Source organism: Ascaphus truei, chromosome 10, assembly GCF_040206685.1.
Source record: "Ascaphus truei isolate aAscTru1 chromosome 10, aAscTru1.hap1, whole genome shotgun sequence".
In the NCBI taxonomy this organism is placed as follows: Eukaryota; Metazoa; Chordata; class Amphibia; order Anura; family Ascaphidae; genus Ascaphus; species Ascaphus truei.
This window is the reverse complement of record NC_134492.1, coordinates 28577150-28602095: the sequence shown is the minus strand read 5'-3', so window position 1 is coordinate 28602095 and position 24946 is coordinate 28577150. Positions and strand designations below refer to the sequence as shown.

General features: G+C 49.8%; 1 protein-coding gene across 1 annotated transcript in view; it reads left to right on the top strand.

Moving 5' to 3' along the window:
* Positions 1-2081: 2081 nt before the first annotated feature.
* Positions 2082-24946, top strand: part of CC2D1B (coiled-coil and C2 domain containing 1B) — a 43982-nt gene continuing 21117 nt past the window's right edge. Inside the window, exons 1-13 of the mRNA XM_075616338.1 lie at positions 2082-2163; positions 2990-3121; positions 4208-4346; positions 4954-5060; positions 5278-5442; positions 10278-10400; positions 12139-12427; positions 15890-15999; positions 19053-19128; positions 19211-19297; positions 20317-20438; positions 23863-23935; positions 24274-24386. Coding sequence (XP_075472453.1) covers positions 3053-3121; positions 4208-4346; positions 4954-5060; positions 5278-5442; positions 10278-10400; positions 12139-12427; positions 15890-15999; positions 19053-19128; positions 19211-19297; positions 20317-20438; positions 23863-23935; positions 24274-24386 — 1473 coding nt within the window. The 5' untranslated portion in view covers positions 2082-2163; positions 2990-3052. The remainder of the gene's footprint in view (positions 2164-2989; positions 3122-4207; positions 4347-4953; positions 5061-5277; positions 5443-10277; positions 10401-12138; positions 12428-15889; positions 16000-19052; positions 19129-19210; positions 19298-20316; positions 20439-23862; positions 23936-24273; positions 24387-24946) is intronic.

Here is a 24946-nt window from a genome sequence, read left to right as displayed (position 1 = left end):
CCCCCCGTCTTCTCTCTCTCCCCCCCTCCCGTCTTCTCTCTCTCTCTCCATACTCCCGTCTTCTCTCTCTCTCTCTCTCTCTCTCCATACTCCCGTCTTCTCTCTCTCCCCCCCTCCCGTCTTCTCTCTCTCTCTCCATACTCCCGTCTTCTCTCTCTCTCTCTCCATACTCCCGTCTTCTCTCTCTCTCTCTCTCTCTCTCCATACTCCCGTCTTCTCTCTCTCTCTCTCTCCATACTCCCGTCTTCTCTCTCTCTCTCCATACTCCCGTCTTCTCTCTCTCTCTCCATACTCCCGTCTTCTCTCTCTCCCCCCTCCCGTCTTCTCTCTCTCTCCCCCTCCCGTCTTCTCTCTCCCCCTCCCGTCTTCTCTCTCTCTCTCCATACTCCCGTCTTCTCTCTCCCCCCCTCCCGTCTTCTCTCTCCCCCCCTCCCGTCTTCTCTCTCCCCCCCTCCCGTCTTCTCTCTCCCCCCCTCCCGTCTTCTCTCTCCCCCCCTCCCGTCTTCTCTCTCCCCCCCTCCCGTCTTCTCTCTCCCCCCCTCCCGTCTTCTCTCTCCCCCCCTCCCGTCTTCTCTCTCCCCCCCCCTCCCGTCTTCTCTCTCCCCCCCCTCCCGTCTTCTCTCCCCCCCCCCCCTCCCGTCTTCTCTCCCCCCCCCCCTCCCGTCTTCTCTCCCCCCCCCCTCCCGTCTTCTCTCCCCCCCCCTCCCGTCTTCTCTCTCCCCCCCCCTCCCGTCTTCTCTCTCCCCCCCCCTCCCGTCTTCTCTCTCCCCCCCCCTCCCGTCTTCTCTCTCCCCCCCCCTCCCGTCTTCTCTCTCCCCCCCCCTCCCGTCTTCTCTCTCCCCCCCCCTCCCGTCTTCTCTCTCCCCCCCCCTCCCGTCTTCTCTCTCCCCCCCCCTCCCGTCTTCTCTCTCCCCCCCCCTCCCGTCTTCTCTCTCCCCCCCCCTCCCGTCTTCTCTCTCCCCCCCCCCCTCCCGTCTTCTCTCTCCCCCCCCCCTCCCGTCTTCTCTCTCCCCCCCCTCCCGTCTTCTCTCTCCCCCCCCCCCTCCCGTCTTCTCTCTCCCCCCCTCCCGTCTTCTCTCTCCCCCCCCTCCCGTCTTCTCTCTCCCCCCCCCTCCCGTCTTCTCTCTCCCCCCCCTCCCGTCTTCTCTCTCCCCCCCCTCCCGTCTTCTCTCTCCCCCCCCTCCCGTCTTCTCTCTCCCCCCCCTCCCGTCTTCTCTCTCCCCCCCCTCCCGTCTTCTCTCTCCCCCCCCTCCCGTCTTCTCTCTCCCCCCCCTCCCGTCTTCTCTCTCCCCCCCCTCCCGTCTTCTCTCCCCCCCTCCCGTCTTCTCTCTCCCCCCCCTCCCGTCTTCTCTCTCCCCCCCCTCCCGTCTTCTCTCTCCCCCCCCTCCCGTCTTCTCTCTCCCCCCCCTCCCGTCTTCTCTCTCCTCCCCTCCCGTCTTCTCTCTCCCCCTCCCGTCTTCTCTCTCTCCCCCTCCCGTCTTCTCTCTCTCCCCCCTTCCTCCCGTCTTCTCTGTTCCCCTTCCCCCCCGTCTTCTCTCTCCCCCCTTCCCCCCGTCTTCTCTCTCCCCCCTTCCCCCCGTCTTCTCTCTCCCCCTTCCCCCCGTCTTCTCTCTCCCCCCTTCCCCCCGTCTTCTCTCTCTCCCCGTCTTCTCTCTCCCCCCTTCCCCCGTCTTCTCTCTCCCCCCTCCCCCCGTCTTCTCTCTCACCCCTTCCCCCCGTCTTCTCTCTCACCCCTTCCCCCCGTCTTCTCTCTCCCCCCTTCCCCCCGTCTTCTCTCTCTCTCCCGTCTTCTCTCTCCCCCCTTCCCCCCCGTCTTCTCTCTCCCCCCTTCCCCCCCGTCTTCTCTCTCCCCCCTTCCCCCCGTCTTCTCTCTCTCTCTCCCCCCTTCCCCCCCGTCTTCTCTCTCTCTCTCCCCCCTTCCCCCGTCTTCTCTCTCTCCCCCCTTGCTCCCCGTCTTCTCTCTCTCTCTCTCCCCGTCTCTCTCTCTCTCTCCCCGTCTCTCTCTCCACGTCTTCTCTCTCTCTCTCCCCGTCTCTCTCTCTCTCCCCTTCTCTCTCTCCACGTCTTCTCTCTCTCCCCATCTTCTCTCTCTCCCCCCCTCCGTCTTCTCTCTCTCCCCCCTCCGCCTTACACACTTCTCGTCTTCCCTGGACTGCCGAACCGGTGAGTGTCCTTAGGAGCCTGACTATTATTGTCCAATTCTCTTTCTATTTTGACAAAATACTGAATACTTTGTATCCCAAGATAATGAATATTCTCTTCTTATATCGAACAGAATCTGCTCTCAGCCGTGACACGGCGACTGCTCTCAGCCGTGACACGGCGACTGCTCTCAGCCGTGACACGGCGACTGCTCTCAGCCGTGACACGGCGACTGCTCTCAGCCGTGACACGGCGACAGCTCAGCCGTGACACGGCGACAGCTCTCAGCCGTGACACGGCGACAGCTCTCAGCCGTGACACGGCGACAGCTCTCAGCCGTGACACGGCGACTGCTCTCAGCCGTGACACGGCGACTGCTCTCAGCCGTGACACATAATCACTGTTACTTTGCTGATAGTGATTTCTAATCCTGTATACTGATATATACCTATACATACTGTATACTGATATATACCTATACATACTGTATACTGATATATACCTATACATACTGTATACATCAGCAGCTAGTCCTACAGAATTCTTTCTAACAGTTGTGCTCCTAGTCGGTGATACTGGAGTTAGTTTTATTCACATTATAATGGTAGTATGAGGCCAGGAGAGCCCTTTCCCCAGTTGTATGACGGGTGGTTGTCGTTTACTGGGTATTATTACTGTGCTCTCCCTACGTTCTGTGAATGATTTCACGTTGCGTATCAGGGACATGGTGATTCGGCGGAAGGAGTAAGATTCAGGCCCAATTTTAGTAACAAGCCTTCCCCCATTGTACACGTGACATTGGTCAGTCCTGCTCGCCTGTCGCCGTGACCTCTTTGCCTCCTTGTAGGAATCTTGTGATATCCGGTAATCGCTGCAGCTGGGTGAAGGGGCCGTGCTGCACTGCGCCACGATGCTGGGGAGGAGACCCGTCAAAAAGCGTGCCCAGGCCAAGGGCCAAGGAGCTGCCGCAGCAAAGCAGGTGAAGTGACAACACGCATATACACATGTAATTATTTATATACACTCACATATGCCCTCATATTCACATGTATGTACTGTATGTATAAAGCTGTGTTTAAAGCAGTATGCATTGGCTTAAGGATTTGCTTGTGTAATACGAGCTTGAGACAAAAGTTGGCACTGTATGCTCATTTGCATGTCATTTCCCAGAATCCCTTGCTGCAGTAGAAGCGCTGTGTGCTGGGAGATAATGGTGAAAGACAGGGTTGCAGACCTGTCTGAGACATGCAAATGAGCATACAGTAATATTTACAGTTGAGATATATATATATATATTTATATTACACAACATAATTCTATCTGCTCACGCACACACACACACATATATGAACTGTTGCGTTTGGGGTTGGGCGGAGATTGTGATAACTTTCACTGGACCAACATGAGTTCTTAATAATAACAGTTGTGCTGAAGCTTTTCAGACCTAGTCAGCCTGTCCTTGAAACGTATCCTTGTCATGTGGCCCATTACATGCAGTCCTCTGAACTCATCTTTATTCTAACATTTGCACGCCCCGGGCGAGTGGATTTAACATCGTGGCGAGCTCCTATTGGCCCAAGCAGCACACGTGTGGTACTAGGTGGCGAGTAGATTTTTTTGTTCGGCGAGTAGATTGTTTGGTGATTTGTCGACCAGTGTGTGTGTGTGTGTGTGTGTGTGTGTGTGTGTGTGTGTGTGTGTGTGTGTGTGTGTGTGTGTGTGTATATATATATATATATATATATATATATATATATATATATATATATATATATATATATATAATATATTCTGTGTAAAGAATAGATTCTTACAGTGGACTCAAGCAATTTGTAGAGTTGCAGAATTACAGGTATAGGGGGGGACTGCACGGTGAAAAGGCGCCCAAAACTCCACGAAACCTGCTTTGTAAGGGACGAGACTCCCAGCCGTGAGTCGTTGTGTGCAGGTGACACAGAGATGCAGACAGAGCTCTTTACCTGCCAACACGTTTAACCATTTAATTTCCACATTACATTTGCACGCATTGTGTTGCTGACTCCTCCGTGTGTTTTCCCTGGCCCAGCTGGGGCTGTTTGCAGATTTCAGTCCCGAGGAGATGATGTTGGGGATGACGGATGATTGTGATGATGGGGACCTGGAAGCTGAGCTCGCGGCTCTGACGGGGGAGAAGCCGGCACTGAAGACAAAGCCCAAAGGGAAAGGTGAGTGTGGTATATATTTATATTCTGTGTCAGGCAGGTGGTCGCACCGCACTGCACCGATTTCTGTTTTATTAGCACTTTATTTCACAAAGACACTAATATTGTACATCAAATGTAAGGAAATCTGCTTGCAAAGTTATCTGAGGCTAAAAGAAATCCTAATCATTTTAGAACTTGCTACAAGAATACAGTAGTACTGTATTCTCAATGAGAATTTTCACAGGTAGTGTTAGGACCTGCAGAATGGGCATGCCGTGACGTGGCTGCATACTGGTCATGCCGTGACGTGGCTGCATACTGGTCATGCCGTGACGTGGCTGCAGGCTTATGACGCTTTGGCCAAAGAGTTTAACTAAATGAACCTTACTTACTGTATGAGAAGATAAACAGCTAAGTATTTAACTATATACTTTGTCATTTGGATGTTGCATTGGGGCTTTTTTTTCTTCTTGTATACAGTATATTTGGTAACACCCAATAGCACTCCTTTTGACACAAATGTGTGTGTTGGCTCCCACCTCGTAGATGCCTTAACTCCTCTCTCACACGTGGGTCTCTGTCTGCCCTCCGTCCTCCATCCCACTAATAACCCTGTGTGTCTGTGCAGCCCCGCTCCCCATGGATCACATAGAGAAGATGGCACAGGACTGCATGAGAGACAGTGATCAGGAAGACGATGAAGACGAGGACCTGGAAGATGATGATGATCTGCTGGTAATCTCTCCTCTCCCAACCACTCCTCTGTTTAAACTCCTCAGTGCTGGTAGAGACAGGAACTGATGGTCCCTTTAAGTTTTCTGTATATGTACATGGCTTCTTCTGTCTGTCCTCTGGTGCTGATGGTGCATTGCTGGGTCCTGTCCATCCGATGAAATCGTTCTCTGGTTGCTGCCTGGCGGCACTGAGTGGCTTCCTGTGCTTCTCTCCGCAGGCAGAGCTGCAGGAAGTCGTGGGAGGGGAGGAGGAGGAGGCAGATGAGCAATTGCCTTCCGACTGTCAGGAGGAGGCAGAGAGATCTAACCCTGACCAGCAGAGTCCTGCAGAGTCTGTCCAGCCCCTCTTGTCTGCAGCAGCGGAGCAGCAACACACAGCACAGGTAAGTCTGGGAAGTCATGGCCACACAGGTCAGGTTTTAAGGATATCGCAGCTTCAGCACAGGTGGCTCAATCAATCAAGCAGGGACTGATTGAGCCACCTGTGCTGAAGCAGGAATATTGTTGAGGAGGGAGCTTGAGGACTGGAATTGAGAAACAAGCTCTTTGGGGTCACGGGTACAAGGCAGTGGATGAACAATGCCGTGACTTGTGGTTGTACACATTGTGTCAGTGTTGTTCCGCCGCACATCCTTTGGTAAATAGATGCTTTGTATCACACTATAGCTTTATTCTTCCTCCCAACTCCCTTCTGGCACGATGCCTCCACCTGCGCACACTACCTCTGAAACCCGGCAACTTCCTAACTTTATGACTCCGTGAATCGCCCCATAATCGTTCATTGTTATGAACTAGTTTTTATTCTGTTTTACCCAAAACTCAAATCTTCTAGATTTCTCACTTTCCCCTCTAAAAAGTAGTCTTATTCTTTACGTGTCTTTCTCCATTTTCGTTGCTGTGCGTTTTTTTGCGACGTTCTTTGCAGTAGTTACACCGGTGGGTGAGAATCTGTTCTCATTTGTGTTTTTCAAAGGTTTTTTTTTTTGTTTCTTTTTAAGTTATTTCCCTTTTGTTTTATTTAAAAAAATATATATATCATAGTGTTCTTTTTCTGTATCCCTCTGAATTCGTTTTCATGCTGTGTATATATATTTTACTGGGTCCACAGTCTCCCCCAGCGAATACTGAGCTGTCTTATTAGTGTCTGTATAATAATTGTGTAATAGTAATATAATAATAATAACTTTATTTTATATAGCGCTTTTCTCCCAATGGGACTCAAAGCGCTTCACAATTACATTATAGCGCGCAGTATGCAGCTATACATCTATATGTATACAATAGCTTGTATACAAGCTGTATGATATGAACAAAATAGGAGGAGAGTTCCCAGCACTCAATGAACCCTCTCCTGGCTTCCGATCAAATCCCGCATCTCACACTCCATTCTTCTCCTCACTTTTAAAGCTTTACACTCTTCTGCCCCTCCTTACATCTCAGCCCTAATTTCTCGTTATGCACCATCCAGACTCTTGCGTTCTTCTCAAGGATGTCTTCTTTCTACCCCCTTTGTATCTAAAGCCCTCTCCCGCCTTAAACCTTTTTCATTGACTGCCCCTCACCTCTGGAATGCCCTTCCCCTCAGTACCCAACTAGCACCCTCTCTATCCACCTTTAAGACCCACCTTAAGACACACTTGCTTAAAGAAGCATATGAATAGGACTGTGGCTATTCTGAACACATGGCACATAAAGCTTGGCCCCCTGCAGATGCACTTACCAGAACTCCCTCCTACTGTCTCTGTACGTTCTCCCTACCTACCAATTAGACTGTAAGCTCCTCGGAGCAGGGACTCCTCTTCCTTAATGTCTAAAGCACTTATTCCCATGATCTGTTATTTATATTATCTGTTATTTATTGGATTACCACATGTATTACTGCTGTGAAGCGCTATGTACATTAATGGCGCTATATAAATAAAGACATACAATACAATACAATACAATGAAGAAATACCGAAAATAATGGGGATATGCCAAATTGAATTTAATATGGTAAAAATTGTGTATACACAAAACACATTGACAGCAAATAACTGTGAACATATAGGATCAATATTTAAATAAAGTGTGTGTGTCCACAGCTATATGGAAAGCAACATGAGGGAAGGGAGGAAAACGGGGTAAGGGTAGGGGAAAGGGAAAGACGAGGAAAGGGGGGGGCAGGGGAATAAGGGGGGGCAACGTTCCCCTTCTTTAAGTCCGTTCCCAGAGATCAAAACGATCAGAGGTACTTCCCTTACACTCTGTGGAAAAAAACTCCCTAAAAGTAGGACAGCCAGTGTGATCCCTACGGGATATGTTCATTAGAAAGCAAGTTCAACCCTAGTTGGGTGCTCTGAGTAACACCTCCGGCGGTAGGAGAAAAATGAAAACCTAAATGGGCAGTGTATAACTAACAGAGCAATAAGGAGCAACAACCAGTCAACAAGTCCAGAGCATCAATCGTGTACACACCGGCAGGGAGTAATCTGTGGCAAAGCCAAGGCAAATAAATGCAAATAACGTTACATCCGGTGCAGAGAATCTCTCACTGACAGTCCGCTGGTAACCTCTTTAGTGCTGCTGTAAGAGGGATGCTTCTGTGTGCGTCTTCTGTTCGCGCTTTAACTACATATTCCCCCCCCACACTGACGTCACCAGGGGGTGGAAACTGCAGCCGCGAGTGCTGATTGGTTGGAGACTTGCAGCAGCACTGGTCATGTGGGGCGTCCGACGACGCTAGTCAGGAACAGCAGGAGACGTTTGTTGTAGGTTGTCTAGACAACCCGAGGCCCGGGTGTATAAGCTCTCACATAGGCGCTGACATCCTCCACGCCGAGTCAGAGGAGCAGGAGATGGTTTGTGTACGGTAGTCATGACGGCCAACCAGGAAGTGTAGTAGACAGCAGGCGTCTCGATTGTCATGATAACCATGCGCAATTGATACACAGCCACAACGGAATTGCCTTAAGAGCTTCAGACAATATGGGCTCAACGATGGAGTGAGATGATGGAGTGAGATGATGGAGTGTTGCTTGCAGGGTGAAGTCCCACCAGGTGGAATTTGTGAGTACATGTGATTAAAAAGAAGAGCAATAGATACATGGTTAAATCAACCATGCACTAAGTAATACAGCTGTACCATAGAGCTTACAATCTATGATTTAGGTGCCTGAGGCACAGAGAGATAGGGACTTGCCCAAGGTCACAAGGAGCTGACACTGGAAATTGAACAAGGTATCCCTGATTCAAACTGTTGTTGTCTTTACTCACTGAGCCGCTCCTTCAGCCTTATACCTGCCTATACATAGATGACTGCACTGAAAGAGTTAATCTTGCTTCGCTTTATACGTTTGAAAGATCCTTCTTTAAAAAATAAATATCTTAATTTGCCTGGAAAAAATGACATGGTTCCCTAGATGTAAACATCACACGCGGCGTTCACTTGGTGGGCCTTCCCCGGCCTGTAACACAGAGCTCACACTGTTCTGCTGAGCTGCTTCCTTTCCACGTCTCCCGGTTTCCTGCGTTGTACAATTTTTTTTCCCATCCCGCTCCTGCCTTCCGAGAGTGCCCCTCGCCCCGCACAGTAAGGGATCGTGCTGTGTTTGCCGCCTGCTGCATTTGGGTTTTGGGTTTTGTGTCTCTCTGCGGGAACAGGCAGAATAATACAGCAGCCTGCAAACTAAACTCAGCACGGAAGAGGGAGACCAGCTTCCAGGCTGAATATGTCTGTGTCGTGTCGCAAGGTACCAGTCGGCTGTGTGTGGGGCGGCTTAATGTGGGTGTCGCCCGCTCTTGCAAAACGTGCTCATTCCCGGAATTGTTTGCAGAGCGCTGCTGCATACGGTTGCACGAAGACTTGTTTGACGGGCCTGCTGGCATAATTAGATTAAAGAGGGCAGGAGATATCGCACAATATTGGGTTATTATGCAACGTAGGATGCTGCGTCGGTGCAGAATATCACGGCATATCCCCCCGTAACGCACCAGAAGCTGCGCGATTTCTACTTCTCCCACATTGGCAATCACAGAAGGCTGAGGCTGACTGAGGGAGACTCCGAAGGACCTTTTTTTTTCCCCCTTTCAAAACGCTGTGTGTAGGGGTCGAAGGGGAAATACCATGGTCTGTTAGGGCAGGGGTACTCAACTGCAGTTCTCAAACCGCCACTCCCCCCCCCCTCACATCAGGCCAGGTTTTCATGATATCCCTGCTTCAGCACAGATGGCTCAATCAGTCCCTGCTTCAGCACAGGTGGCTCAACCAGAGGCTCAGCCTTCGACTGAACCTCTGATTGATCCACCTGTGCTGAAGCTGGGATATCCTTAAAACCTGACCTGTTGGGGGCCTTGTGGACTGGAGTTGAACACCCCCTGCGTTAGGGGCACGTGGGAAAGGGCCTTCAGAAGGGATCTGTCACCCAGAAACGTTGTCCCCCTTGCGGGTATCTTATTGTTTTTGTTTTTGCCCCTCTTTAGCTTTGGTGTCCCCTCCCTCCCTGCCGGTTCCAGCGTTTTTGAGCCCGTTTTTGCTTTTTTACCGTTGGTGGCGTCACATGCTGCATTTTTTTCCTTTGCGCACCTGCGTCAGCGCCCCGGCTGCCTGTGCAACTGGTGGATCCGTATCATATATTGTTCTACTTCTCATCTGCAGCTTTGTTGTCTTCTACCACTTTTTTTTTGTACTACAGTTTGCTTGATGTGTAGTACTTTCCACTGTGATTTTCTATTAATTGTTTTTAGTGCGTTGACTATGTATATCTTTATATAGCGCCATTTAATGTACATAGCGCTTCACAGCAGTAATACACGTGACAATCAGATAACAAATAATACAAATAACATAAAGGGGAGAAGTGCTTCAGACATGAAAGTAACATTTAAGAAAAGGAGTCCCTGCTCCGAAGAGCTTACAATCTAATTATTAGGTAGGAAGCCAATGAAATACTTCTGTATTTATTGCCCCATCACTGTTCTGTTTTTGGGAGCATAGCGGTACCCCTGTGATAATGTATCCTTGTTGTGAGTGCTGAGGACACTTTGGTATTCTCTCTGTAGTCCTCCAGTGTTTGGGCATCATTTCCATTGACTGCTCTGAGCCGGACGTATCCTCTTCTGCCCGAGATGGCTTCACATTGCACCTCTCTGTCTCTCAAGCATTTGTTTGCAGGTGTTATAAAGGTTCGTCGTTGCTGCTCAGATCTGTGTGCGACATTAACCTGTGTTATCTCTGCAGGTGGGAGCAGGGGAGCTGCTGAAGATTATAGAGGAGCGAATCGGCAACTACAAGATAGCCATCAGCAATGCCACACAGGCTAAAGAGAGCGCCAAAGCCAGGCGCTATGAGCGGGGCCTGAAGGTTTGTCTAATGCTGGGAGCTGGGGCAGGTTATATTAGGCGTTATGGTGCCTCACACCAGGCATACTGAGCCTCAGTGGTAAGGTGTCCAATGATACATTGTATTTTTGCTCATGTATTTGTATGTAGCACTATACATAACATCTACAGAAGCAAATAATTCCTGAACCAAACCGGTTACAATCTAATGTTTAGTACCTGAGGCACAGGGATATGCACGGGTCTCACACTGTGTCCCCTCGTACTAATCTCTAACCACGTTTTTGCCACTATTTGCTGTCATTCTGTATACAGATCATACGCCTGGCACTCTTGCGTTTTTAGAGCGCCTGGCGCTCTTGCGTTTTAGAGCGCCTGGCGCTCTTGCGTTTTTAGAGCGCCTGGCACCCAGTTCCGGATCACCCAGATATTTTCTTTCAGCTCAGAATTTAAACCTTGGGAAGATGAAGTAAAAATTGTGAACTAAACAAAAGACAGACAATCCCAATGCTACATCCAACATGACAAATCAAATAGTTAAATACTTATCTGTTCTCTCATACGTGAGCGGCAATTAGTTCAATTCTTTGGCCAAAGCATTGTAAGCTTGCCAAGGTGTGCCTCTTTCTGCAAGTCCGAGCACGATCTCTGCGATTGTTTTATTCACCTCTGTAATATGAGGAAGAAGTGTTGATAGACAGGTCATTCACAGCGGCATTTCAGGACTTCCAAACACTTGTTTACCAATTAAAATCTACACACAACTCCTGTAAGCTGAAACCCTGACCCACCTTATCATATATATTTATGTCAAAAAGGAGTGCTACTGAGTATGTGACAATGTATAAACAGAAGACCGAGAACCCCAATGTTACATCCAACATGACACAATGTAGTTAAATACTTTATTAGTTTATACATTGTCACATACCCAATAGCACTCCTTTTGAAGTGTGTGTGTGTGTGTGTGTGTATATATATATATATATATATATATATATATATATATATATATATATATATATATATATATATATATATATATATATATTACTTAAGTTATGATGGATAAAAAAAAGTGACAAAAACCCTCCACAGTAAAGCAAATAGCAAATGGAAATATTACTGTATGTTCATTTGCATGTCATAGACAGGTCTGCAACCACACCTTTCACCATTATCACCCAGCACACAGCACTTCCACTGCTATATAAAAATGAATAAAGGGCGCAAATAGGTTGACCAGTAATGAATGAATAATATAACCAATAACGGAAGAAGTCCAAGATGGTAACAAAGTTCCAACTTCTTGTAGTCCTAAATAGAATGAAAAGAAGCCACAATAGTGAAGTACTAAAAGGCACTTTTATACACAATAGAAATGTGGTTACTTACAATGTAGCAGATAAAATCAGGCAGTGTGGATATGTTATCATACAAACAATCTGAAGTTAATCAGCAACTCCCTCCTGGCTTTGGAATCACCCGTCAGTGGAGCTGCTGCTCCTGTGGTGGAATCCCAGGTTTGTGTGCCATGTTGTTACTCCAGCAGTCTCTTTAGCAAGTCAGTGATCAGAGACTTGATGTATCATAAAAGAGCACTAACATGTAGCCAATATGTGCACAAAATGTTAACCCTACGCGTTTCGTTCCTAGCGTGGGAACTGCGTCCCCCTGCTTTTTATCCTCAGTAAGTCGCGTAGTGACCCAGGAGGGGCCCTCAGGGGCCCGGCTGACTTGGTTTCTCTTCCTTTCGGCAGACGCTGGAGTCCATGCTAAGGGCGGTGAAGCAGGGCAAGGCTGTGAACGAGGAGGAGATACCGCCCCCTGTGTCCAGTGGGAATCCTGCAGCAAACTCACAAGCCCCAGTCCCTGCACAGACCACACAGGAAGAGGGGCCAGGAGACCAGAGCCATGTTCCCACAGCAACCATAGCATCCGCTGTCAGCTGCAGTACATCAGAGGATGCTGAGGACGTGGCCAAAGTCAGCGAGGGAGGCGCCAACACCTCTGGGGAAGGAGCCACATCTAATGAGGACGGAGCCACCGGTGAGAGAGTGGGCAGACAGTGCTGGGTATGCAGAAATCCCCTTCCATGTGTTGTGTGAGCTCAGCCAATCATATACATCCCCTTCCATGTGTTGTGTGAGCTCAGCCAATCATATACATCCCCTTCCATGTGTTGTGTGAGCTCAGCCAATCATATACATCCCCTTCCATGTGTTGTGTGAGCTCAGCCAATCATATACATCCCCTTCCATGTGTTGTGTGAGCTCAGCCAATCATATACATCCCCTTCCATGTTTTGTGTGAGCCCAGCCAATCATATACATCCCCTTCCATGTGTTGTGTGAGCTCAGCCAATCATATACATCCCCTTCCATGTGTTGTGTGAGCTCAGCCAATCATATACATCCCCTTCCATGTGTTGTGTGAGCTCAGCCAATCATATACATCCCCTTCCATGTGTTGTGTGAGCTCGGCCAATCATATACATCCCCTTCCATGTGTTGTGTGAGCTCAGCCAATCATATACATCCCCTTCCATGTGTTGTGTGAGCTCGGCCAATCATATACATCCAGTGGTGGGATTCAGCCAGTTCGCACAGGTTCGTGGGAACCTGTTACGGGAATTACCCAAGTACATTAGCCGCTAGTAGAATCACTTATGTCAGAGCAGGACTGCAGGGGAGAAGCGCCATCTAGCAGCCTGACCCGGAACTTCCAGTGTCCTGCTGCTAGAGCGCACTCCTCACCTCATGCTGTTCTGCTCCTGCTCTGCCACAAGTGATTCTTCTACGGACTAATTCTTTCAGCCTAGGACCCGTCGACATATACCATCTTCCCGTGCCTGTGTCCACCCAGGTAGGCATGGAGGAGGGGGGGGGGCGCGATCTGAAGATGCTGAGGGGGACTGGGGGGGGAGATGTGAGAGGGACTGGGGGAGATCTGATGATGAGGGGGAGAAGGTGATGATGATCAGGGGGAGAAGCTGATGATGATGGTGATGAGGGGGAGATCTGATTATGGTGATTTTTCACTATGAAAGGGCGGTAATGTGAGAGAGAACCGGTAGCTAACATTTCTGAATCCCACCACTGTATACATCGCCTTCCGTGTGTTAGTGTGAGCTCAACCAATCATATATGAAGACAGGACGATTTCAAGCCTAAATAATAGTTGTTATATTGTCAATATACATATTTATTCAGCATGTAACTAGTTAAAATAAGTAATTTAGTATTACGTTAGAAATTTATATTGGAAAATGATTAGCTGCCTCTGCAAAGATAAGACTATAAATCAGTCTGAAGACAGGCAGGCGTAGAAATGTTTTATGTTATTTAGGAAACTTGGTATGTTTAATGATTGCAAGAGTTTGGAATCAAAGGTTAGTTAAATAGTTAGTAAGACAATACAATAGAGATTGGTCTTAAAAGATAAGGAACATAGTTACCTAGTGACAGAACAAAGAGGGTTGTGTAAATCAAAGTAAATATTGCTAAATGAACAAACAGTTTCCTAATGTTGACAATTGACTTAGAAGATTGTTCTGACAGCGAGAAAAACAGGGATTTCTAAATGTTTAAAGAGTGTATTTGGAATATACATCTCCTTCCATGGGTTATGTGAGCTCAACCAATCATATGCATCCCCTTCCATGGGTTATGTGAGCTCAACCAATCAAATACTGGACATACCCTTCCATGGGTTATGTGAGCTCAACCAATCACATACTGTACATACCCTTCCATGGGTTATGTGAGCTCAACCAATCATATGCATACCCTTCCATGGGTTATGTGAGCTCAACCAATCATATACATTATGTTTTATAATGTACTGGAGTGCTGCCGGGTGACAGCTAACAGCACAAAACACCAGATCAATGTTCATCCAAATTCACCAAAACTCAAAGTTTTATCACGTTTGACCACACATTATAAAGGTTATGGGGGGTAAAAAAGTGACAAAAACCCTCCAGTGTACAGCAAAAAGAAATACCACTTGTGAGCACATTCTCAAGGCTCAGGCGTCTGCAACCCTGACTTACCCCATTATCACTTGGCACAGTGCTTCCACTGCAGCCCGGGATTCTGGGTAATCACATGCAAATGAGCACACAGTGTGTCACCTTTTGCATCTTGTCCATTTTAACATGGATCGCTTTAGAGCGGTCTGTGAGTAGGTTTACTGGATGGGCACTTCTATAACCCAGGATGTGCTGAAAAGCTGTGTAATGCGACATGAAAAAGATGATGGGGGTCCATGTTAAAATGGAGAAGAAGCAAAGAGTGAATCACTGTGAGTGCTGATTTGCATGTCATTACCCAGAATCCCTGGCTGCAGTGAAAGTGATGTATGCTAAGAGATAGTAGGGAGAGACGGGGTTACAGACCTGTCTGAAACATGTGAGTAGGGTTGCCAGGTGTCCAGTATTGAACCGGACTGTCCTGTATTAGGACAGGACACGGTAGAGTAAAAAAATGAGAGGTAATACTGGACATGTATGTGTATACCGGTATTACCTCTCTGGACATAGTGACCTGACCGGCTTGGGGGGCCACGGGATTACCCTGAGCAAGGAGAGAGCAGGGCTGTTGCTAGGGGCAGTTTCCTCTATCCTGATTCGCTGCTGAGTAATGCAGCCAATCAGGAGGAGGTGTCAGGATCCTGGGGGTGTGGCCAAGGAGACAAGGAAACAGCATGGAGTGGTGAGAGAGAGTGTGTGTGTGTGTGTGTGTGTGTCTCTGTGTGTCTTTGTGTCTCAAACGCGTCGCAACTTTCACCATTGTGTCCAGTATTTTTGGAGAAGCCGCCTGGCCACCCAGCATGTGAATGTGCTCACAAGTGATAGTTGCTAATCATTGACCGTTTCTTATCACTTAGACCATGCTGCATAAGGGCCCTCACATCTTAAACTATTTCTCATATTTCATTCTAATTGGGGTTATGTTGCATATTCTGGCCAAAGTACAGGGTAGGATAAGCCCCCAACACACACCCGTGACCCCGGGCACTCCCTCCACAAATACCACAGGTGCTGCACCTGCCATTAGCTGTCTCTTTATTTGAATACTCACACTCCTTTTAGTCCTCAGCCTCACTTGGTCCTTTTACTTTCTTATTTCATTCTAATAATGCACTTTTATTGTCAAATCCACCGGCCGTTTTCAACAGCAGCAAAATATCATTTTTCTAGGAGTCTTTTAATTACCTGTATAACCGCTAACTGAATTTACTTAGACTCCCCTAATAACTCCGGCACAAATCATATCAGAGTTTGTGTCTCAGGTGGATCTGATCCCGCCACGAGCCTCCGATAACAGCAGTATGTGTGTATATATCTGGTGATAACAGCAGTATGTGTGTATATATCTGGTGATAACAGTAGTATGTGTTGTACAGTATATATTGTGATGATAACTGCAGTATATGATGTATATAGTATGATGAGCTATGTATGTATGTATGTATGTATGTGATTTAGATGTGATTTGTTTTGCATAGGCTCCAGAATCCTGCTGCTCACAAGACAGAGAGAATACAAGATGGCCGCTCTCCGAGCCAAACAGAGTGGGGACGTGGACCAGGCAAAGGAGTATATGAAGATTAGCAAGGTACATCCCGAGAGATATACATGTGTCCCTGAAGTGATAAACCCATGTGCAATACACCATTACGTCTAGAAAAGAGGCTGCAGTGTGCCGAGATTCCACTTGTCTGAGCTGTCAGTCCCTGCTCTGCTTCACAAAGTCACGCCCCATAATGCCATGCGCTATACAAAGCATTGTGAGGCGCGATGACGGAAAGCAGAGCAGTGATTGACTGCTTTCAAAAAGGCTTCTGTAGCAGCCAAAGTCTTTCCTGCCGCATGTCCTGTTGCAGAGAGGAGGAACTTTCCCTGCTCGGTTCGATGTGCTCTTTTCCCTGCTCGGTTCGATGTGCTCTTTTTTTCCCCGCTCGGTTCGATGTGCTCTTTTCCCCGCTCGGTTCCATGTGCTCTTTTCCCTGCTCGGTTCCATGTGCTCTTTTCCCTGCTCGGTTCCATGTGCTCTTTTCCCCGCTCGGTTCCATGTGCTCTTTATCGATGTACTCTTTTTCCCCGCTCGGTTCGATGTGCTCTTTTCCCCGCTCGGTTCGATGTGCTCTTTTCCCCGCTCGGTTCGATGTGCTCTTTTTCCCCGCTCGGTTCGATGTGCTCTTTTTCCCCGCTCGGTTCGATGTGCTCTTTTTCCCCGCTCGGTTCGATGTGCTCTTTCCCCGCTCGGTTCCATGTGCTCTTTTCCCCGCTCGGTTCCATGTGCTCTTTTCCCCGCTCGGTTCCATGTGCTCTTTTCCCCGCTCGGTTCGATGTGCTCTTTTCCCCGCTCGGTTCCATGTGCTCTTTTCCCCGCTCGGTTCCATGTGCTCTTTTCCCCGCTCGGTTCGATGTGCTCTTTTCCCCGCTCGGTTCGATGTGCTCTTTTCCCCGCTCGGTTCGATGTGCTCTTTTCCCCGCTCGGTTCGATGTGCTCTTTTTCCCCGCTCGGTTCCATGTGCTCTTTTCCCCGCTCGGTTCCATGTGCTCTTTTTCCCCGCTCGGTTCCATGTGCTCTTTTTCCCCGCTCGGTTCCATGTGCTCTTTTTCCCCGCTCGGTTCGATGTGCTCTTTTCCCCGCTCGGTTCGATGTGCTCTTTTTCCCCGCTCGGTTCGATGTGCTCTTTTCCCCGCTCGGTTCCATGTGCTCTTTTTCCCCGCTCTGTTCGATGTGCTCTTTCCCCGCTCGGTTCCATGTGCTCTTTTCCCCGCTCGGTTCCATGTGCTCTTTTCCCCGCTCGGTTCCATGTGCTCTTTTCCCCGCTCGGTTCCATGTGCTCTTTTCCCCGCTCGGTTCCATGTGCTCTTTTCCCCGCTCGGTTCCATGTGCTCTTTTCCCCGCTCGGTTCCATGTGCTCTTTTCCCCGCTCGGTTCCATGTGCTCTTTTCCCCGCTCGGTTCCATGTGCTCTTTTCCCCGCTCGGTTCCATGTGCTCTTTTCCCCGCTCGGTTCCATGTGCGCTTTTCCCCGCTCGGTTCCATGTGCGCTTTTCCCCGCTCGGTTCCATGTGCGCTTTTCCCCGCTCGGTTCCATGTGCTCTTTTCCCCGCTCGGTTCCATGTGCTCTTTTCCCCGCTCGGTTCCATGTGCTCTTTTCCCCGCTCGGTTCCATGTGCTCTTTTCCCCGCTCGGTTCCATGTGCTCTTTTCCCCGCTCGGTTCCATGTGCTCTTTTCCCCGCTCGGTTCCATGTGCTCTTTTCCCCGCTCGGTTCCATGTGCTCTTTTCCCCGCTCGGTTCCATGTGCTCTTTTCCCCGCTCGGTTCCATGTGCTCTTTTCCCCGCTCGGTTCCATGTGCTCTTTTCCCCGCTCGGTTCCATGTGCTCTTTTCCCCGCTCGGTTCCATGTGCTCTTTTCCCCGCTCGGTTCCATGTGCTCTTTTCCCCGCTCGGTTCCATGTGCTCTTTTCCCCGCTCGGTTCCATGTGCTCTTTTCCCCGCTCGGTTCCATGTGCTCTTTTCCCCGCTCGGTTCCATGTGCTCTTTTCCCCGCTCGGTTCCATGTGCTCTTTTCCCCGCTCGGTTCCATGTGCTCTTTTCCCCGCTCGGTTCCATGTGCTCTTTTCCCCGCTCGGTTCGATGTGCTCTTTTCCCCGCTCGGTTCCATGTGCTCTTTTCCCCGCTCGGTTCGATGTGCTCTTTTCCCCGCTCGGTTCGATGTGCTCTTTTCCCCGCTCAGTTCCATGTGCTCTTTTCCCCGCTCGGTTCCATGTGCTCTTTTCCCCGCTCGGTTCCATGTGCTCTTTTCATATAAACGGTACTAAAAAAAGAAATCAAAGGGAAGCAGCTTCTCTGCACATTGGGATTAGTCTGAAAATGCCTTTTTGGGGCTGGATGCATCGCTCTGTCACAGAACTAATAGATTTGTATTTACAGATTAATTAATTTATTTGTTGCTGATCCTCAAAAAAAAAATAGATAATTCCTGCGCAGGACTAGATCATTCCTGCGCAGGACCAGATCATTCCTGCGCAGGACCAGATCATTCCTGCGCAGGACCAGATCATTCCTGCGCAGGACCAGATCATTCCTGCGCAGGACCAGATCATTCCTGCGCAGGACCAGATCATTCCTGCGCAGGACCAGATCATTCCTGCGCAGGACCAGATCATTCCTGCGCAGGACCAGATCATTCCTGCGCAGGACCAGATCATTCCTGCGCAGGACCAGATCATTCCTGCGCAGGACCAGATCATTCCTGCGCAGGACCAGATAATTCCTGCGTTCCTGCGCAGGACCAGATCATTCCTGCGCAGGACCAGATCATTCCTGCGCAGGACCAGATCATTCCTGCGCAGGACCAGATCATTCCTGCGCAGGACCAGATCATTCCTGCGCAGGACCAGATCATTCCTGCGCAGGACCAGATCATTCCTGAGCAGGACCAGATAATTCCTGCGCAGGACCAGATGGGACTCTGCAGGTTTTGATACATTTGACTAACGCAGCCTGGGAATAATTCCTGGATGTTCCGTGTCATTTCCATGTTGGTCCAATAAAAGAAATCGCAACCTGCAAAGAAAGCGGGCGCGGAGACATCACGGGGTGGGAGAACATTGTGCTTTAATGAGATTTGTCTTTTCCCTTGCGGTAGAAATTTAGCGCGGTGATAGAAGCGCTGGAGAGTGGGCAGCCTGTGGATCTCAGTAACATGCCTCCAGCTCCTGACGGTAAGTACAGCGTCACATTCATCCCGTGACACCGTGCGGTCTCAGAGTACGTGTGAGAAAAGCTCATTATTCTTTCCTCCAGGTCCTGACGTGGAAGTCGCTGGACCCAAGACGCCCATGCAGGCAGCATTATCTCCCCCGACTGAGCCCAGCACTGCTAACACTCCAGGTGACAGGGGGAACAGGAGGCGGCGGGTCCCGTATTCTGTAGAGGAGGGGGAGGCCGGTCTTGAATGTTCTGGAGTAGGGGTGCGCAAACATACCAACATGCGCCCCCCTGTCTCCTCTCCCCTCTGGCTCGCGCCCCCCTCCCTACACGGCTCCGGCGTCATGTGACATCACATGACCCCGTGGCGTCATTTGCCGGTTGCCACAGAGACATGCCGCTGGAACTCCAGGTAAGTGAAAAGTTACAGAGACCTCGCGCAATCCCCGGCATTTATTTTAAATCCCTTCGGGGAAGCGCGGGGCCTCTGTAACAGAAAATCTTGCGCCCCCACTTTGCGCACCGCTGTTCTGGAGTATACTGGGACACGATGATACTGTGTGAGGGGACGAGGGATAAACGGAAATCTAGAGGGGTGGTTTTTTTTTTTGTACAGAAAAAGTTGTAGGAAACAAGCAAATAAAATGTCCTAAAAATCTAAACTACAATAAAGAATCCCGCTTTAAATAAGGAGCGAGGCAGAGAGAGCGCTGGGCCCCATCCCAGGCTGCACGTCTAATTACGTGCTAATTACGTGCTAATTACGTGCTAATTATGATGTATATGAATCTCTAATAAAGGGCATACAAGAGAGGTTAAACTGGCACACATCTCATCTCTGCAACAAAAACCTCCACTGCCGATGCTTCCGGAATCTGGGAATGTCCTGCAGGTCCCAATAGGTCTCTATCTCTAATTAAGGGTCCACAGAGAGCCCTGCAGAAAATGTACATCTCCTGTTACATTATATTCTGGGATACAATACAGAGATACTGGATACACATAATTCACCTTTTTCCTATGATATATATATTCTCCCGTCTCTTTCTTATATTTGCAATTCCTTGCCATTACTATTTGGCAGTGAACTGGATTAAACTGAGACAGAGCGGAGCTTTGTAACCCTCTGCAGGCCTCTGACTGGGAAGAGTTAATGTGGGTGACAGGTAGTAGCTCCTTAACTGTTCCCTGTGCTCCTGGAGGTGCCGCCAGCTCCGTGTTACCAGCCCTGCAGCAGCGGATGGAGAGGTACAGAGCTGCAGCACAGCAAGCCAAGGGAAGCGGAGACGACAGGAAGGCGAGGATGCACGAGCGGATCGTCAAGGTGCGGAGGGGGGGAGAGGGAGAGGAGGGTAGGAGAAGGACTGGGGGGGGGGGGATTCTGGGGACTGCTGCCTTATCACTACGGCTGCACAGGTTATTTAACATAACATGTCATGTAACCACTTCTCTAATCCTTTCACTGCTTGTTTCATAGCTGAACATGCATTTTATAACGTTGTAGCCCAGCAGTGTGAGAATACATTATCGTGGGGCAGATTGGGACGATGTACATTAGGGGCTCCCGCAGTGTGAGAATACATTATCGTGGGGCAGACTGGGACGATGTACATTAGGGGTTCCCGCAGTGTGAGAATACAATATCGTGGGGCAGACTGGGACGATGTACATTAGGGGTTCCCGCAGTGTGAGAATACATTATCGTGGGGCAGACTGGGACGATGTACATTAGGGGCTCCCGCAGTGTGAGAATACATTATCGTGGGGCAGACTGGGACGATGTACATTAGGGGTTCCCGCAGTGTGAGAATACATTATCGTGGGGCAGACTGGGACGATGTACATTAGGGGTTCCCGCAGTGTGAGAATACAATATCGTGGGGCAGACTGGGACGATGTACATTAGGGGTTCCCGCAGTGTGAGAATACAATATCGTGGGGCAGACTGGGACGATGTACATTAGGGGCTCCCGCAGTGTGAGAATACATTATCGTGGGGCAGACTGGGACGATGTACATTAGGGGCTCCCGCAGTGTGAGAATACAATATCGTGGGGCAGACTGGGACGATGTACATTAGGGGCTCCCGCAGTGTGAGAATACAATATCGTGGGGCAGACTGTGACGATGTACATTAGGGGCTCCCGCAGTGTGAGAATACAATATCGTGGGGCAGACTGGGACGATGTACATTAGGGGTTCCCGCAGTGTGAGAATACAATATCGTGGGGAGACAGTGACGATGTACATTAGGGGCTCCCGCAGTGGGAGAATACAATATCGTGGGGCAGACTGGGACGATGTACATTAGGGGCTCCCGCAGTGTGAGAATACATTATCGTGGGGCAGACTGGGACGATGTACATTAGGGGCTCCCGCAGTGTGAGAATACATTATCGTGGGGCAGACAGTGACGATGTACATTAGGGGCTCCCGCAGTGTGAGAATACAATATCGTGGGGCAGACTGGGACGATGTACATTAGGGGCTCCCGCAGTGTGAGAATACATTATCGTGGGGCAGACTGGGACGATGTACATTAGGGGCTCCCGCAGTGTGAGAATACAATATCGTGGGGAGACTGTGACGATGTACATTAGGGGCTCCCGCAGTGTGAGAATACAATATCGTGGGGCAGACTGGGACGATGTACATTAGGGGCTCCCGCAGTGTGAGAATACATTATCGTGGGGCAGACTGGGACGATGTACATTAGGGGCTCCCGCAGTGTGAGAATACAATATCGTGGGGCAGACTGGGACGATGTACATTAGGGGCTCCCGCAGTGTGAGAATACAATATCGTGGGGCAGACTGGGACGATGTACATTAGGGGCTCCCGCAGTGTGAGAATACAATATCGTGGGGCAGACTGGGACGATGTACATTAGGGGCTCCCGCAGTGTGAGAATACAATATCGTGGGGCAGACTGGGACGATGTACATTAGGGGCTCCCGCAGTGTGAGAATACAATATCGTGGGGAGACAGTGACGATGTACATTAGGGGCTCCCGCAGTGTGAGAATACAATATCGTGGGGCAGACTGGGACGATGTACATTAGGGGCTCCCGCAGTGTGAGAATACAATATCGTGGGGAGACAGTGACGATGTACATTAGGGGCTCCCGCAGTGTGAGAATACAATATCGTGGGGCAGACTGGGACGATGTACATTAGGGGCTCCCGCAGTGTGAGAATACAATATCGTGGGGCAGACTGGGACGATGTACATTAGGGGCTCCCGCAGTGTGAGAATACAATATCGTGGGGCAGACTGGGACGATGTACATTAGGGGCTCCCGCAGTGTGAGAATACAATATCGTGGGGCAGACTGGGACGATGTACATTAGGGGCTCCCGCAGTGTGAGAATACAATATCGTGGGGCAGACTGGGACGATGTACATTAGGGGCTCCCGCAGTGTGAGAATACAATATCGTGGGGCAGACTGGGACGATGTACATTAGGGGCTCCCGCAGTGTGAGAATACAATATCGTGGGGCAGACTGGAACGATGTACATTAGGGGCTCCGGCAGTGTGAGAATACAATATCGTGGGGCAGACTGGGACGATGTACATTAGGGGTTCCCGCAGTGTGAGAATACATTATCGTGGGGCAGACTGGGACGATGTACATTAGGGGTTCCCGCAGTGTGAGAATACAATATCGTGGGGAGACAGTGACGATGTACATTAGGGGTTCCAGCAGTGTGAGAATACAATATCGTGGGCCAGACTGGGACGATGTACATTAGGGGCTCCCGCAGTGGGAGAGTACAATATCGTGGGGCAGACTGGGACGATGTACATTAGGGGCTCCCGCAGTGTGAGAATACATTATCGTGGGGCAGACTGGGACGATGTACATTAGGGGTTCCCGCAGTGTGAGAATACAATATCGTGGGGAGACAGTGACGATGTACATTAGGGGCTCCCGCAGTGTGAGAATACAATATCGTGGGGCAGACTGGGACGATGTACATTAGGGGCTCCCGCAGTGTGAGAATACAATATCGTGGGGCAGACTGGGACGATGTACATTAGGGGCTCCCGCAGTGTGAGAATACAATATCGTGGGGCAGACTGGGACGATGTACATTAGGGGCTCCCGCAGTGTGAGAATACAATATCGTGGGGCAGACTGGGACGATGTACATTAGGGGTTCCCGCAGTGTGAGAATACAATATCGTGGGGCAGACTGGGACGATGTACATTAGGGGCTCCCGCAGTGTGAGAATACAATATCGTGGGGCAGACTGGGACGATGTACATTAGGGGCTCCCGCAGTGTGAGAATACAATATCGTGGGGCAGACTGTGGCACAATTACTAATATAAGTATTATATTTTTTTAAGTGCTTTGAATGAATAGTTTTAGTGCTATTACCTGCCTAATCTGATTTAATGTAAATACCGAGGAGGTGGGAAGGGTATCTGCACTATGATTGGTTGGCAGTCAACCATGTGACGCCGTCGCCGCACGGAAAGACAAAATTCTTGTCTTCTCTACATGCAGTCGCGCCATCGCGCTTTGTAAGCGTGCGCACACACACTGACTGGGGCCCACCCCATAGAAGGCCGTCTCTTTGCTTGTGCCGCGCACGCCATGGCGGTCGGATCACTGGGACTGAGGCCTTACTGATACACCCCCCGCTTTCTCAGTGGCACTGTGAGCTGTTCCGTTGGAATCGCACGCTGTCCCCGCTTCTCTTTGTCTGATCTGTAACCAGTCCCCTTTGTCTCCAGCAATACCAGGATGCCATCCGGGCTCAGAAGGCCGGCAGACAGGTGAACCTGGCCGAGCTCCCGGTCCCTCCTGGTAAGTTCCTGTGCTGGGAACCGTTCACTTGACTTCTTAACCCATTCACTGCCAGAGGCCAGCAACTCATTGCTGCTTTCATATAACCCAGTGGTAGCCAACTCCAGTCCTCAATGGCTACCAACAGTTCAGGTTTTCAGGATATCTCTGCTTCAGCACAGATGGCTCACCTGGTCTGAAGCAGGGATATCCTGACAACCTGACCTGTTGGTAGCTCTTGAGGCCTGGAGTTGGCCACCCCCTGGTTGTAACCCATCAATAAACAGTGGCCTTGTTTGCAAAGTGACCCGTCCCTGCGCTGTGCGGTTATACAAATGTATGTTGTGGTCCCATCACAGGCTTCCCTCCACTCCCCGGCGTGGAGCACACAGAGGGGGAGGGGAGTGTGGAGAGAGCGCTGGAGGCTGCCGAAACCTTGGCAAACGCAGAGGAGGGGGAGGACGAGAGGGAGGTAAATATCGGGTGCCTTTATTTCGTATTTCTCTGCCGTCCTGTGGGAACTCCGCAGGGATTAATGAAGATCACAATTCTATGCACTGTGCCGTCTTCATGCAATCCCCCCTACTCGCGTTCCTCAGAGGATGTCCGGGACTTTCCTCTGGGGATGTAATGTACGATGCGGGATGTTTCTCAGGAGATGTCCCATACTGTGCGGGACTTTCCTCGGGAGATGTCCTGTACTGTGCGTGGGACGTTCTTCAGGAGATGTCCTGTACTGTGCGGGACTTTCCTCGGGAGATGTCCTGTACTGTGCGTGGGACGTTCTTCAGGAGATGTCCTGTACTGTGCAGGGGACGTTCTTCAGGAGATGTCCTATACTGTGAGGGGGACGTTCTTCAGGAGATGTCCTATTCTGTGCGGTACATTCCTCGGGAGATGTCCTGTACTGTGCGGGGGACGTTCTTCAGGAGATGTCCCATACTGTGCGGGACGTTCCTCGGGAGATGTCCTATACTGTGCAGGGGACGTTCTTCAGGAGATGTCCCATACTGTGCGGGACGTTCCTCGGGA